The 12,761-nt window shown below is 42.1% G+C and overlaps 1 protein-coding gene across 6 annotated transcripts in view; it reads left to right on the top strand.

Annotated features, from left to right (window-relative positions):
- The first annotated feature begins 2,603 nt into the window (after positions 1 to 2,603).
- LOC117884218 (transcription factor 12-like) overlaps positions 2,604 to 12,761 on the top strand; it is a 68,186-nt gene continuing 58,028 nt past the window's right edge. Inside the window, exons 1-4 of one of the 6 annotated variants that reach the window (XR_004647520.1) lie at positions 2,624 to 3,185; positions 3,601 to 3,697; positions 4,534 to 4,606; positions 4,812 to 4,855. Coding sequence is in view for 1 of the 6 variants with exons in the window: in XM_034784438.1 (XP_034640329.1) it covers positions 3,617 to 3,736; positions 4,534 to 4,606 (193 nt within the window). In the remaining 5 variants the exon portion in view is untranslated. Of the gene's footprint in view, positions 3,186 to 3,600; positions 3,737 to 4,533; positions 4,607 to 4,811; positions 4,856 to 12,761 lie in introns of those variants that run through there. The other 5 variants (XM_034784438.1, XR_004647522.1, XR_004647521.1 and 2 more) reach the window with 5 other exon arrangements.

Below are 12,761 nucleotides of genomic sequence, written 5' to 3'. Positions count from 1 at the left end.
CTTCCAGAGCCACTCCCATTCCTGTATCTCAACCATAAGACTATCTCGTCTTGCTTAGCTGTATCTGTTATGCAGAGGTGCCAGGTTTGTGTATGCATGTATGAATTTTTATATTGCATGTGTGTTCCCTATGGTTTGGTATGCGTGTGTCTTAGTTATTCATTTTTTATTATAGTTAACAAACAGGAAGTTGTTTGTCAAAATCTGACAAAGTAGATCAGTATTAGCTTTGCCACATGGTAACTTTGTCAACCAGAAAATTTCAAACTTGATATAAAGTTATATGTGTAACTTTTACTCTACATGGTATGTGAATATGTACTAGTGTATTACACTAGCACACTCACTACCAGAACACTTTTTTGTATTTTGGTATATTGTATATTTTGTGTTTTAATTATGTGTTTGGGTGCATTGGGTTTTGTTTGTTGTATTCTGAGTGTTATGCTTGTTTTGGTGTATTGTATGTGCATATTTGTTTTGAATTTACGTGTATTGTGTGTGTTTGATGTTTTGTGTATGTTTGCATCTTTGACTGTATTATAAATGTATCGTGTGTTGGTATTGTGTTCTGGCTATTGTGTATGTTGGTGTATTATGTATGCATTATTCTTTGTGTCATGTGTGGATTATGTTTGGATATTCTGTGTGTTTTGTATCAGGACTGTGTGTTATATACAGTTACATGTACTTGTAGATCATGTTTGGGTATTGCATGTGTTGCAATCTGTAGTATCTGGGTCATATTTGAGTGTTGCCTATTATGGGGGTGTGTTTTGTATTGCTAGGGGTACTGTGTGGGTCATGTCTGGGTTGTGTATTGTGTGTGTTTGTTGGGTATTGCTGTGGGCTCTGTTTGGATGTTGTGTAGGGTCTGAATTGGATGGTGTGGGTCACGTCTGAGTGTTGCCTATTGCTATGTGTACTGTGTGGCTCATGTCTGGAGGTTGTGTAGATTGTGTATTGCTAGGTGTATGGTGTGGACCATGTTTAGGTATTGTGTATTATGTGTGTGGGTTGTGTACTGTGTGGACCATACCTGTTGCTGTGGGGTGGTTATCAGTGGTATGGGCCATGCCCAGTGCTGCGTGGTTATTGGCAGCGTGGGCCGTGCCTGGTGCTGTGTGGGGTGGTTATCGGCGGCGTGGGCCATGCCTAGTGCTGTGTGGGGTGGTTATTGGTGGCATGGACCATTCCTGAAGATGTGTGGGATGGTTATAGGTGGCATGGTCCATAGCTATAGATGTGTAGGGTGGTTATCAGCTGTGTGAGCCATGCCTGTAGATGTGTGGGGTGGTTATTGGCGCCACGGGTTGTGCCCAGTGCTGTGTGGGGTGGTTATAGGTGGTGTGGGCCGTGACTGTAGATGTGTGGGGTGGCTATTGGTGACATGGGCCAATAGGTGCTGGAACTAGGGGTGTGCTGGAGGTGCTGCTGCACCCCCTGGCGTGAAGTGGTTCCCATTATATACAGGGTTTACACTTTGGTTCAATGGCTCTCCGCACCCCCACTATACAAATTGTTCCAGCAGCCCTGCCTGTTTCTCTGGGGTGGTTACTAGTGTTGTGGGCCATGCTCAGAGCTGTGGGCTGTGTGCGTTGGCAGGTTGCGCCGGCTCCGGCGGCGCTGCAGGGGACTCCCTCCCGGGCTGGGCTGCCGCAGGTTCCCCCGCTGGGACCGAGCAAAGGCGCTCCCATCTCAGGCGATGCCGAGCGGTGCCAGGCTCACCCCGGAGCCGGGGCCCTGGTGCGGTTGCCGCCGTTCCTGGGCTCCCCGGAGCCGCCCCGCCCCCGGGCTTGGGGCAGCCCTGAGCGCACAATGACACCGGTCCGGCACGGGGAGCTCGGGTCAGGCCCCGAGGCTGCCGCCACCAACCGGTGCCAGCGAAACCCGCCCTCCGGGAGCGGCGATGGTGACCCCTCCTCAGAGTCAGCCAACGACGCGGCCAGGGAAGGGTTACGCGTTAATCTTGTGGCTGTTCCAGCAGCCGCGGAGGGATACGGAGCCGAAGCCTTGAACGTGGTGCTGCGGCTCCGCAAGCAAAAAAATGTCTGCCTAGGGGAGCCTACAAGTTCCTTCTAGCGGGGGGCGGGGGTGGCCGGCTCTGCCTCCCACCCAGCGGCTCGGCCCTGCTGGGTTCGGACGTCACCGCGGGGAAGGAGGTAAATTTGGGCAGGGAGGGAGAAGTTGGGATAGAATCGGGGATGGGGGCTGCGCTGGGGCCGCACTAAGGGCAGGGGGCCAGAGGGGGTGCAGTGGGTCTTGCTGGTGGGTAGAGGGGGTACACTGGGGCAGGGGGCCGTGCTGGGGGGGTAGCGGGGGTGCACTGGGGGCAGTGGGTCTTGCTGGTGGGTAGAGGGGGTGCACTGGGGGCAGGGGACCATGCTGGGGGCAGAGGGGGTGCACTGGGGGCGTGCAGGGAGGAGAGGGGGTGCATTGGAGCAGTGGGTCTTGCTGGGGGGCAGAGGGTGCACTGGGAGCAGGGGGCGTGCAGGGGGCAGAGGGGTGCATTAAGGGGGCTGTAGTGGCGGCCAGAGGGGTGCATTTGGAGCTAAGGGGCTGCTGAGGGCCCCAGGGAGCTGCTGGGGGAAGGGAGGCTGCAGAGGGGCTGCTCTAAGGCGCACAGGGCGACACTGGTGCTGGGAGGCGGGGGCAGGAGCTTGCTGGGGGCTAGGGACTCTTCTGGGTCCGTTCTCTCAGTCTTGTCGGAGGCTCTGGCAGGGCTGTAGCAGGCAGCAATTCTCCGACTCGTGTTTTCGCGCCCCGGTCCCTGTGTATGGGCTGTCAGGAAGGGAAGCGCCCCACTAAGCTGGCGCTCCTGGGAGGACTGGAGCCCTGAGCACTCGTTAAACTCGCAGGGGCTGGGAATGCGGCACCGTGTGTGTCCCGTCACACGCCAGCCTGCTCGGCGCAGGGAGAGGAGCGAGCCCCCAACGCCCCCTCCTCGCCCGGCCGCTGCACTTTGTGTGTGTCTTTGCGGTGCAAAGACAGATCGCTGGTTTCAGAGACTGTTTATTGTTTGCAGCAGCTTTGGGGCTCCGGAGCTGGTAGTTACAGCAAATTGTGTGTGTGGATAAAGCAAATTAACCCTCTCTGGAAATCAGGCAATAACAATGCTCAAGCAGACATGGCTCTGCTGAGGCACATCCACAGCCCAACTTGTCAGCTCCATTGTTGCGAAAACAGTGAGTCACTTAATCTCTCTCTTTAATTTTCCAGCTTTTGCTCGGTTTATTTATCTGTTTATGCCTTTTACTGGCCCAGGGGCGACCTAACCCTTCCTGTCACTTCAGACTCACTTGTGTGTGTGTGTGTTGCCTGAGGTGGAGTAGAAATTGAATGAGAGGAGAGAAGAAAGGAGGCAGAGGAAACTTAAGGAGAGTTGGCTAGTTTGAGAAGCTGCTGCTGGCTGATCTCATCCGTGTGCTCTGTTAAAGTGAGGCTTTCCCTTTGGATTTCCCCTCCCCCCCCATCAGTGTAAGTGATGCGAATGCTTGAGCCCCCTTCTTTGTTAGGGACAGATCTGTCCGTGCACTGAGTGGTGTAGGCACCAGCCCAATGGTAAAGTGCTGCGTGTCTCTTTCCCTCCCTGTGTCTTAGGACTTAATTGAAGTGGATGAAGATGAATCCTCAGCAGCAGCGGATGGCCGCTATAGGAACCGACAAGGAACTGAGCGACCTGCTGGACTTCAGTGCGGTAGGATATTCTTCGAGGTCTTCTTATGGCTTCTCCACGGTAAAGCGAACCGAGAAGTAGGGGCGGTGTAGCCCCTTGGTTGGGTCCGACTCAGCCAATGTGCACACCTGAACTTTGATGTAATGTCTAGACTTCCAGATTTAATGCTCTAATACCAGCTGGGTCAATTGGTTTAACTGGTTAAAATCGGGCTGACCCGGAGATGCATAATCTAATAATTAATCTTTGTTAAGCCAGTGTGTGGGACTGAGAGTTTGTGGTGGGGGTTTCTTGTTCCTTTAAAGAAATGTAACTTGCTGGTGCCTGAAAGCTGCAAGGATCTCAGTTGATACTTTGTTTTGCAATCTTGGGTTAGAAATTACAGGCAAAGTATTTTCTCTGTGATGCTTTTTTTTTTTTTTTTTTCAGACTGATATTTTTCTTTCAAAATATATAATTAAAAAAAAATAGAAAAATAGTGCCTCTTGCAAATTGGCTACTAATTAAAGTTATACAGTGCCTTTAGATCTCATAAAATAACAAGCTGTATATTTTGAGCAGTAGAATTTATGATGTATAATAAAGACTTTAAATTACTGTAATAATCTCAGGTTTTCCTGTTTACATTGCTTGCTTATACAATAGAGAGTTTAGTAGCATTAGTGAAACTGCAAAGATCATTCTAGATTACTTGTTTTATGGTTCTTCTGAATGTATGTCTTAAAGCCTGTTTTCTGGCAGAAATATAGGCCAGTGAACTGTCATATGTTGGATTTTTTTTTAGCCCACAGACAAGATTTATAAAATGGGGGTTTTGTTGTTAACTTAAACATCTGTTGTGTTTGTTTGTTTTGCAGATGTTTTCCCCACCTGTTAATAGTGGGAAAACCAGACCAACTACATTAGGAAGCAGTCAGTTCAGTGGATCAGGTAAGCTGCTGTTGAGAAACCTAATGTTCAAGTCACTGAATTTGGATATTTTAATTTGGTGGTTTTTTTTTTTTTTTTGTTTTGTTTTTTTTCTGCATACAAAAACTAATCTTTCAGTTGCACACATGTTCTTAAATTTGACATAATCAAAATAAATGAAGATGCCTTATTTTGACCTACCTGATTTTTTTTTTTTTTTTTTTAGTATAAAAGGCCCATAGTTGTCTTTCATTGTGGCTTAATGTTCAATTTGTTTGTTCAATTCAGCACAGTGAAACCTCAAGTATCTCTAGTGCTACAGACATGCAAGTTGGGTTTTTGATATATGTTGGGTTCAGAATGTCCACTTCTTGCTTTTTGTTTCAGTTTTGCTAAATTTGAGCTATGTCTTTGAACATACCATTTTAATGTGTTACCATAATATATTAATAATATATCAAATAATGAAATAATTCCTGAAAGACTTGTGAATTTATTTTAAATATCCATCCCTATGAAAATGATCAATTATAGGATTAATACTTTACTAAATAATGTATGTATAAATACAGTCAGAGTGAAATAACTTTATAAATAAGTGGAAAAATTATGCATGCATGTTTATGTATTGGTCATGTTCTAATGTGGAAGTCTAATTTTCTAATAGCTGCTTCATGTTGATATAGCGGAACTCTGGCCGGTAGAACAAGTCTAATTTGTTCCTTCATTAATACAAAAATTTACAGTATGTGGAATTTTTTAAAATACACCTACATTTTAAATGCTTAATTTTTAAAGTCTTCTAGTTTGGCTTCTACAAAGAAAAGATGAAAGATAAATTAGGTTGTTAATTTTGGTATGTGTCAATATATTTATCAGAATTGTATACATTTTTAAACAGTAAAGGGAAAATGGTGCCTCTTTGGTTGTCTTCCCCCTTTCCCCTTCACAAAGTTCTCTTTAGAGCCTGTTTTGGTACAGGAAATTACAATTTCCTTGTGCTCTGTATCCTTCTGAGCTTTGGCAGATACGATTCTCTTTCGTTAAGCCTTGTCAATACTGCTATGAAAACCAAATATATTAACAAAAATATGTTGGATTTATTTCACTACTTTGTGCCTCTTTTGTTCTTTACTGAGAGAGTATCTGCTCTATATATTGTCAGTTTTCAGAATGTTGGGGACAAACCTGTAATATGAACTATAAGGTCAACTGTATAAAAGTCTTTATATTGCATAGTCTTCAGAAATAATCTTTTTTTAAAAGAAACCATACTATTTACTCATGCAGTAGTGATGTTAATTACTTTGTGTATCTTGTATGATTAAAAGAAGGCTTAGTGTTTTTTATTTTCAACAAATAAAAAGGTAACTTTGTGGCACTTATTAAATTAACAGTCAAGTATTTCTTTGAAAATAGACTGTAATGTTGTCTGTATATTTTGTATATTGTTAGAGTTGCCAGAGCAGTCTAAATGTATTAATGGTGGCAATATTAAAAAATAGAGTTCTTGTTTAAACTTTTTTCTTGTATGATCTTGGATGATTTAAACTAGGAGATGGGGACTACTCAGTATTTTGAAAGTGAATGACATTTGGAAAAAAAAATAAACACAATAATCTAGAGTCTCAGAAGAATATATTTTCAGAAATTTCCTAAAATATATATGGGATTTTGGTGTACTCATTGCATGTTAAAAATACTTAAGTTATTGTAATTGCAGTACAGGTATCTGCATGCCATATGTTGGTTAAACAATCTTTCATGCAAACCTTCAAGTGAATCTCTTTCCAAAAATCTGCATCATAAGTGGGGTATGTAGCTTCCCCCCAAAACTATCCTACATCAATTGGGTACATCTTACAAATATAGCTAATAAGAACTTGCTATGAAAATCAAATGTTACATGGTCAGGAATGGTCTAGATAATACTTACTCCTGCCTTGTGTCCAGGGGACTGGACTAGAAGATCTCTTGAGGGTCCCTTCTAGTCCTACAATTCTATGAGTCTTTCTTTAAATTTGAGAGGTGCAAAGTGACAGGGTTTGTATTATGAGAAGGACAAGGAGATGTTTAGTTTTTTGGTTTCCCCTTCTCCTTAGTTTGTTTTTCCTGGATAAGTAAATTTTACATCCATGTCAAACAATAAATATTTAGTGGGCAATATAAATCTTCAAAGATACCATTCAGCGGTTGGTGAGTCTGTTTCCAGGCCTGCTTCTAGGCAATGATTCTCCCAGAAAAGAGCGAACACCAAAGGGTTTAACCAGAAAAGCACGATCTTTTTTTTTTTTTGGGGGGGGGGGGGGGAAATAGTGTTAATGGTTGGTTGAATATTTTTTTTTTCTTTTTTTATTGGGAAGCCTAATCTTGTCTGATGTGTGAGATCATCACGGAGATACTATGCATGAGGGAATTAATTACTCTGTCTCTCAAGCTACAATCTCAACAGAAGCCACTTCCTCATGAGCAGGATAATGGGATATTGTATGCCAAACTATCACTTACACCATTCTCATGTAAGAATAACGACATCTAGTAATACTTAACCAGATACATTTTAATTCAGTGTTTCTGGTTGTAGGGACTGTATGGTTATAGATTCTCAGTTCCCTACTGCAAAGCAATCTGTTATATAGATTCTGTGTTCCCTGTACTGTTACGGTGACCTCAGCCTTGACCTAGAGGGATTACTCTCTGCAGGACTGAGAGGTGATGAACTCTATATTAGCTCAGTTCTAGGACATGGTTAGATATCATAGAGATGCCTTTTTGAGAAGATTGACAAAGTGGAAGTAGTACAGGTATTTAATTTCTGACACCCAGGTTTAATTCTGCATTGTAATCTTGATTTAATTTTAAGAATATTCTGTAGTTTGTAGAATAAATGTTTGAACACTGTTTGTTTTTTACTACTAGAGACCAAATTTAAAAAACAGGAAAGGAAAATATTTCTTCAGGTCCCTTAGGGGTATTCAGTACCAAGAAACACATTTATGCATGGATTTGTAAAACAGTTTTTTACCATGGAGAATGTAGCTATGTCTATTTTTAAAAGGCTTATTTATTTTTGACTTAATACACAGAATTTGAGATATAACCTTTTTATGTCTATTTGTTTGACTCAATGATTGTGCTTGCAATTATGCCTTTCTGGATTACTTTGTGAAGATGTTACTTCCTTTACTATTTTGCCATCTTAAAAATAATTAGCTTTTTCTCCTTTTTCCAAATGTCCTGTCTCCGCTAGGCTAGGGTGTTGGTTGGTTGTTGAAACACTTCTTAAATTTCCAGTTAAAATCTACTAAAATGAAAGATAAATTTTTTGTCCTGAAACACTTAACCTCTCTGTGCCAGTCGTAGCAAGACAAACATAGCTATTTATGAGTCTACGAAGTTCTTGTTGAGATTTGTTTCAAGGTACAATCCTAGAAACTATAAATTAGAAGGATGGGAAAATGCCTGCTATGTTAATTTATTTGGTTGTTAACGGGAAAACTAACAAATGTCCAAGAATGTCTGAGTGCCTCTTTTACATTTTAGCTTCTCTAGGTGATGTGGATGGCAGGTGCAAGTTGACAATCTTAGTGTTGCAGCAAGTATGATATGATTTAATACAACCATGTTTCAGTCATCGGTTATTACAAAAGTATATGTGTAACTGAATATAATAAAACAGGAAGTCAGGGTACTGTGACTGAAATATGATGTTTGACAGGGAGGTACCATAGGTTAACACATGAATGTTGTGTTTTGGGATGTTAGAAGATAAGGTGTTTAGGAATTTGAGAATTAAACTGCTTGGTGGGTATGTGGAATTTGTGGGGTCAGAGTGTTTTTATTTTTGTTTTGCCTTTTTGGGTGGGGGGAGGGAGAGAGTTTGCCTTCTAAAGGCTCATCATTTGTGAATGAAAGCTACAGGTGAAATAAGTGAATCTGATACATCATGATATTTTATGACCGTAAATCATGTAACTTGCTGATAATGTCAAATAATTTAATCAGATTAGTGATGGGAGTGAATATATTGAAAAAATAACCTGATACAAAATAAGAATGACAGTTAAATTGCAAAAATACTTTGCTATTGCTGTCTCCTGCTAAAACAAAACAACCTCCTCTCACCCCCACACCCCCGTTGCTTTCATTCTCTCTATTTCTGCAGTCTCCAAGACAGAAACTGCTTACATTGCCCAGGACTTTCTGTACTGGAATTTAAAATTTTTTAACTAAAAATGTTTCTATGATAGCATGACAGCAAGGAAGCATGATTTAGAATGTAGTAAAATGAATGGCCAGAGGCCCATTCATCAAAACCAGATAAGTCAAGTATTCCAAACCTGGATGGCTACCTTTACCTAATTCTCTAGTCAAAAATATGGAGGGACTCCCATTAAAGGCCATTTGTAATAGGCAAATGCCTGTCTTCTACAATATATTAGTGTTTCTGTGGTTCCCTTAAATAGTCAAAATGTTGGACATCTGTTGCCTATGTAATTGGTTTGACGCTGAGGTCTTTGAGAAACGTGTACACAATTGCAAGTGTAAAACTATATGCCCAAGTTGGTGTCCATACTGTGCATGCACACACAAACCTTTTCCCTCCTCTCTCCCTCTCCTACCCCCCTGAAATCAGATCAATGTGCACAAGATCGTTTTCCTGCTCTAGTCCAAATGTCTCTCTCTCTCTCGAGATATATATATATATATATATATATATATATACACACACACACAGAGCAAACATGTACTCAAGCAGTTGCCCTTTCTACACCTTTGCATGTTAGTCAAGTGGGCTTTAAAGGGAGTGGCTCGGCATAAGCAACCAACTAGGGGCCTGATCCAAAGCTTAATGTAGTAGAAGAAAAGCCTCCCACTAACTTTAATGTCCTTTGAACCAAGCCCTATGTGTTCAGACTGAATCTGCATAGAAATTTCTTCCGTAGCAGATCTAGTTAAATAAATAGCCAGTTTCACCAATTATTAAAACTCTGTAGGAATGACTTGTATCATCCAGGTTAATTGCCAGATCCCTCTTGAGGGTTAGATTAGCAATTCTTCATACAAGGCTCAGGAGATAATTGCTTAAGTGTGGTGAAATGATCCATAGAGAGAGATTAGTTAGTCCATAGCATACCTGGCAGAGGAAAATATTGATTTTTTTGCAAGCCAAACTCTATCTTTTAGTCTCAAGAAATATGTTTGAGGAGTAAAATAAGCAGGGACTACACTTCACCTATACATCAAAAGTTCATTGTTCTTAACCTTTCTAGCTAGTCTTTATGAACAGAACTTGAATTCTTAAGGAGAACCAGTCCCCATGCCATCCTCCTTGGTGAAGTAACATCTGGTGAAGTAACCTCTCTGCCTGATCCTGTTTCCTAAATTCTAGGAGTTGACAGGTGATCCCATGTAGATGAAGACTTCAGCCCTAGAATGATAAACATGCCAGCCCACGACAATCATTCTCTTAATTACAAATAAAATGAAGAGGTGATAAAAGATCTTAAGCTTTGGGAATTTGGTCATTTATTCATATTTTTAGTTGTCCAAAATACTCTGGTCATAATGTGTATATTTTTCATGAATTGATTGAAGGCAGGTAAGTTGAATGCATGTGTTCTATGCACCAAAGGTCTAGGGTTGCTCATAGAGTCATAAACTTTAAGGTCAGAAGGGACCATTATGATCGTCTAGCCTGACCTGCACAATGCAGGCCGCAGAATTTCACCCACTCCCCCAACAAACCCCTGAGCCATTGAAGTCCTCAAACCATGGTTTAAAAACTTCAAGGTGCAGAGAATCCTCCAGCAAGTGACCCGTGCCCCACGCTGCAGAGGAAGGCAAAAACCCCGCAGGGCCTCTGCCATTCTGCTCTGGAGGAAAATTCCTTACCGACCCCAAATATGGCGATCAGCTAAAGCCTGAGCATGTGGGCAAGACTCACCAGCCAGACACCCAGGAAAGAATTCTCTGTAGTAACTCAGATCCCACCCCATCTAACATCCCATCACAGGCCACTGGGCATATTTACCTCTAATAGTCAAAGATCAATTAATTGCCAAAATTAGGCTATACCATCCCCTTCATAAACTTATCAAGCTTAGTCTTGAGGCCAGATATGTCTTTTGCCCCCACTACTCCTCTTAGAAGGCCATTCCAGAACTTCACTCCTTTGATGGTTAGACACCTTTGTCTAATTTCAAGTCTAAACTTCCTGATGGCCAGTTTATATCCATTTGTTCTTGTGTCCATATTGGTACTGAGCTTAAATAATTCCTCTCCCTCCCTGGGATTTATCCCTCTGATATATTTATAGAGAGCAATCATATCTCCCCTCAGCCTTCTTTTGGTTAGGCTAAACAAGCCGAGCTCTTTGTCTCCTTTCATAAGACAGGTTTTCCATTCCTCGGATCATCCTAGTAACCCTTCTCTGTACCTGTTCCAGTTTGAATTCATCCTTCTTAAACGTGGGAGACCAGAATTGCACACAGTATTCCAGATGAGGTCTCACCAGTGCTGTCATAAACATACAGCTAAGGGTAGCATAAAATCCCTTCTTTACCTGTAAAGGTTTAAGACACTCAAATAATCTGGTTGGCACCTGAGCAAAAGGACCAATGAGGGGAGAAGATACTTTCATATCTGTGGGGGAAGGATTTTGTTTTGTCTCTTTGTTGCTCTCTCTGGGTCAGGGAGGAACCAGGGCAGGGAAAATACATCTCCTAAAGCCACATCTGAACTAAGCATCTAAGATTACAAATTGTAAGTAATAGGAAGGAAATGCGTTAGATTATCTTTTATTTTAGCTTGTCGATTTTTCCCTAGGCTAAGAGGGAGGTTTATTCCTGGGTTTTTTTTGGTAACTTTAAAGTTTTGCCTAGAGGGGAATCCTCTGTTTTGAATCTCGTTACCCTGTAACATTACCTTCCATCCTGATTTTATAGAGGTGCTGCTTTTACTTTTTTCTTTATAATAAAGTCCTGTTTTTAAGAATCTGACTGGGTTTTTAGTGTCCTAAAAACCCAAGGGTCTGGTCTGTGCTCCCCTTGGGTACCTTTTTGGTTGGTATATTATTCTCAAGCCTCCCCAGGAAAGGGGGTGAAGGGGCTTGGAGGGATATTTTTGGGAAATAGGAACTCCAAATGGTCCTTTTCCTGAAACTTTGTCTAACTCACGTGGTGGTGGCAGCAATACCATCCCAGGGCAAGGAATTGGTGCCTTGGGGAAGTTTGTAACCTAAGCTGGTGGAATATAAGCTTGGGGGGTCTTTCATGCGGGTCTCCACATCTGTACCCCAAAGTTCAGAGTGGGCAGGGAACCGTGACTTGTATAACGGTACTAACACCTCCTTATCTCTACTGGAAATACCTTGCCTAATGCATCCCAAGATCGCATTCACGTTTTTCATAGCCGTATCACATTGGCGGTTCATAGTCCTCCTGTGATCAACAGATAGTCCAAGGTCCCTCTCCTCCTCTGTTACTTCTAACTGATGAGTCCCCAGCTTATTAGGGGGAGGGATAGCTCAGTGGCTTGAGCATTGGCCTGCTAAACCCAGGGTTGTGAGTTCAATGCTTGAGGGGGTCACCTAGGGAACTGGGGCAAAATCAGTACTTAGTCCTGCTAGTGAAGGCAGGGGACTGGACTCGACTCAATGACCTTTCAGGGTCCCTTCCAGTTCTATGAGATAGATATATCTACATATATTATTGTACTATTATTATAACAACAAAAATTCTTGTTGTTAATCCCTAAATGCATGACCTTGCCACTTTTTACTATTAAATTTCATCCTATTACTATTACTCCAGTTTACAAGGTCATCCAGATCTTCCTGTATGATATCCCAGTCCTTCTCTATATTGGCAATACCTTCCAGTTTTGTGTCATCCGCAAACTTTATTAGCACACTCCCACTTTTTGTGCCGAGGTCAGAAATAAAAAGATTAAATAAGCTTGGTCCCAAAACCGATCCCTGAGGAACAACTCTAGTAACCTCCTTCCAGCCTGACAGTTTACCTTTCAGTATGACCTGTTGTAGTCTCCCCTTTAACCAGTTCCTTATCCACTCTTCAATTTTCATATTGATCCCCATCTTTTCCAATTTAACTAATAATTCCCCATGTGGAACCGTATCAAATGCCTTACTGAAATCGAAGTAAATTAGAGCCAC

The sequence above is a fragment of the Trachemys scripta genome, chromosome 10 (genome assembly GCF_013100865.1).
Source record: "Trachemys scripta elegans isolate TJP31775 chromosome 10, CAS_Tse_1.0, whole genome shotgun sequence".
In the NCBI taxonomy this organism is placed as follows: domain Eukaryota; kingdom Metazoa; phylum Chordata; order Testudines; family Emydidae; genus Trachemys; species Trachemys scripta.
Note: the sequence above shows the minus strand (reverse complement) of the source record. Positions and strands in the feature narration are given on the sequence as shown.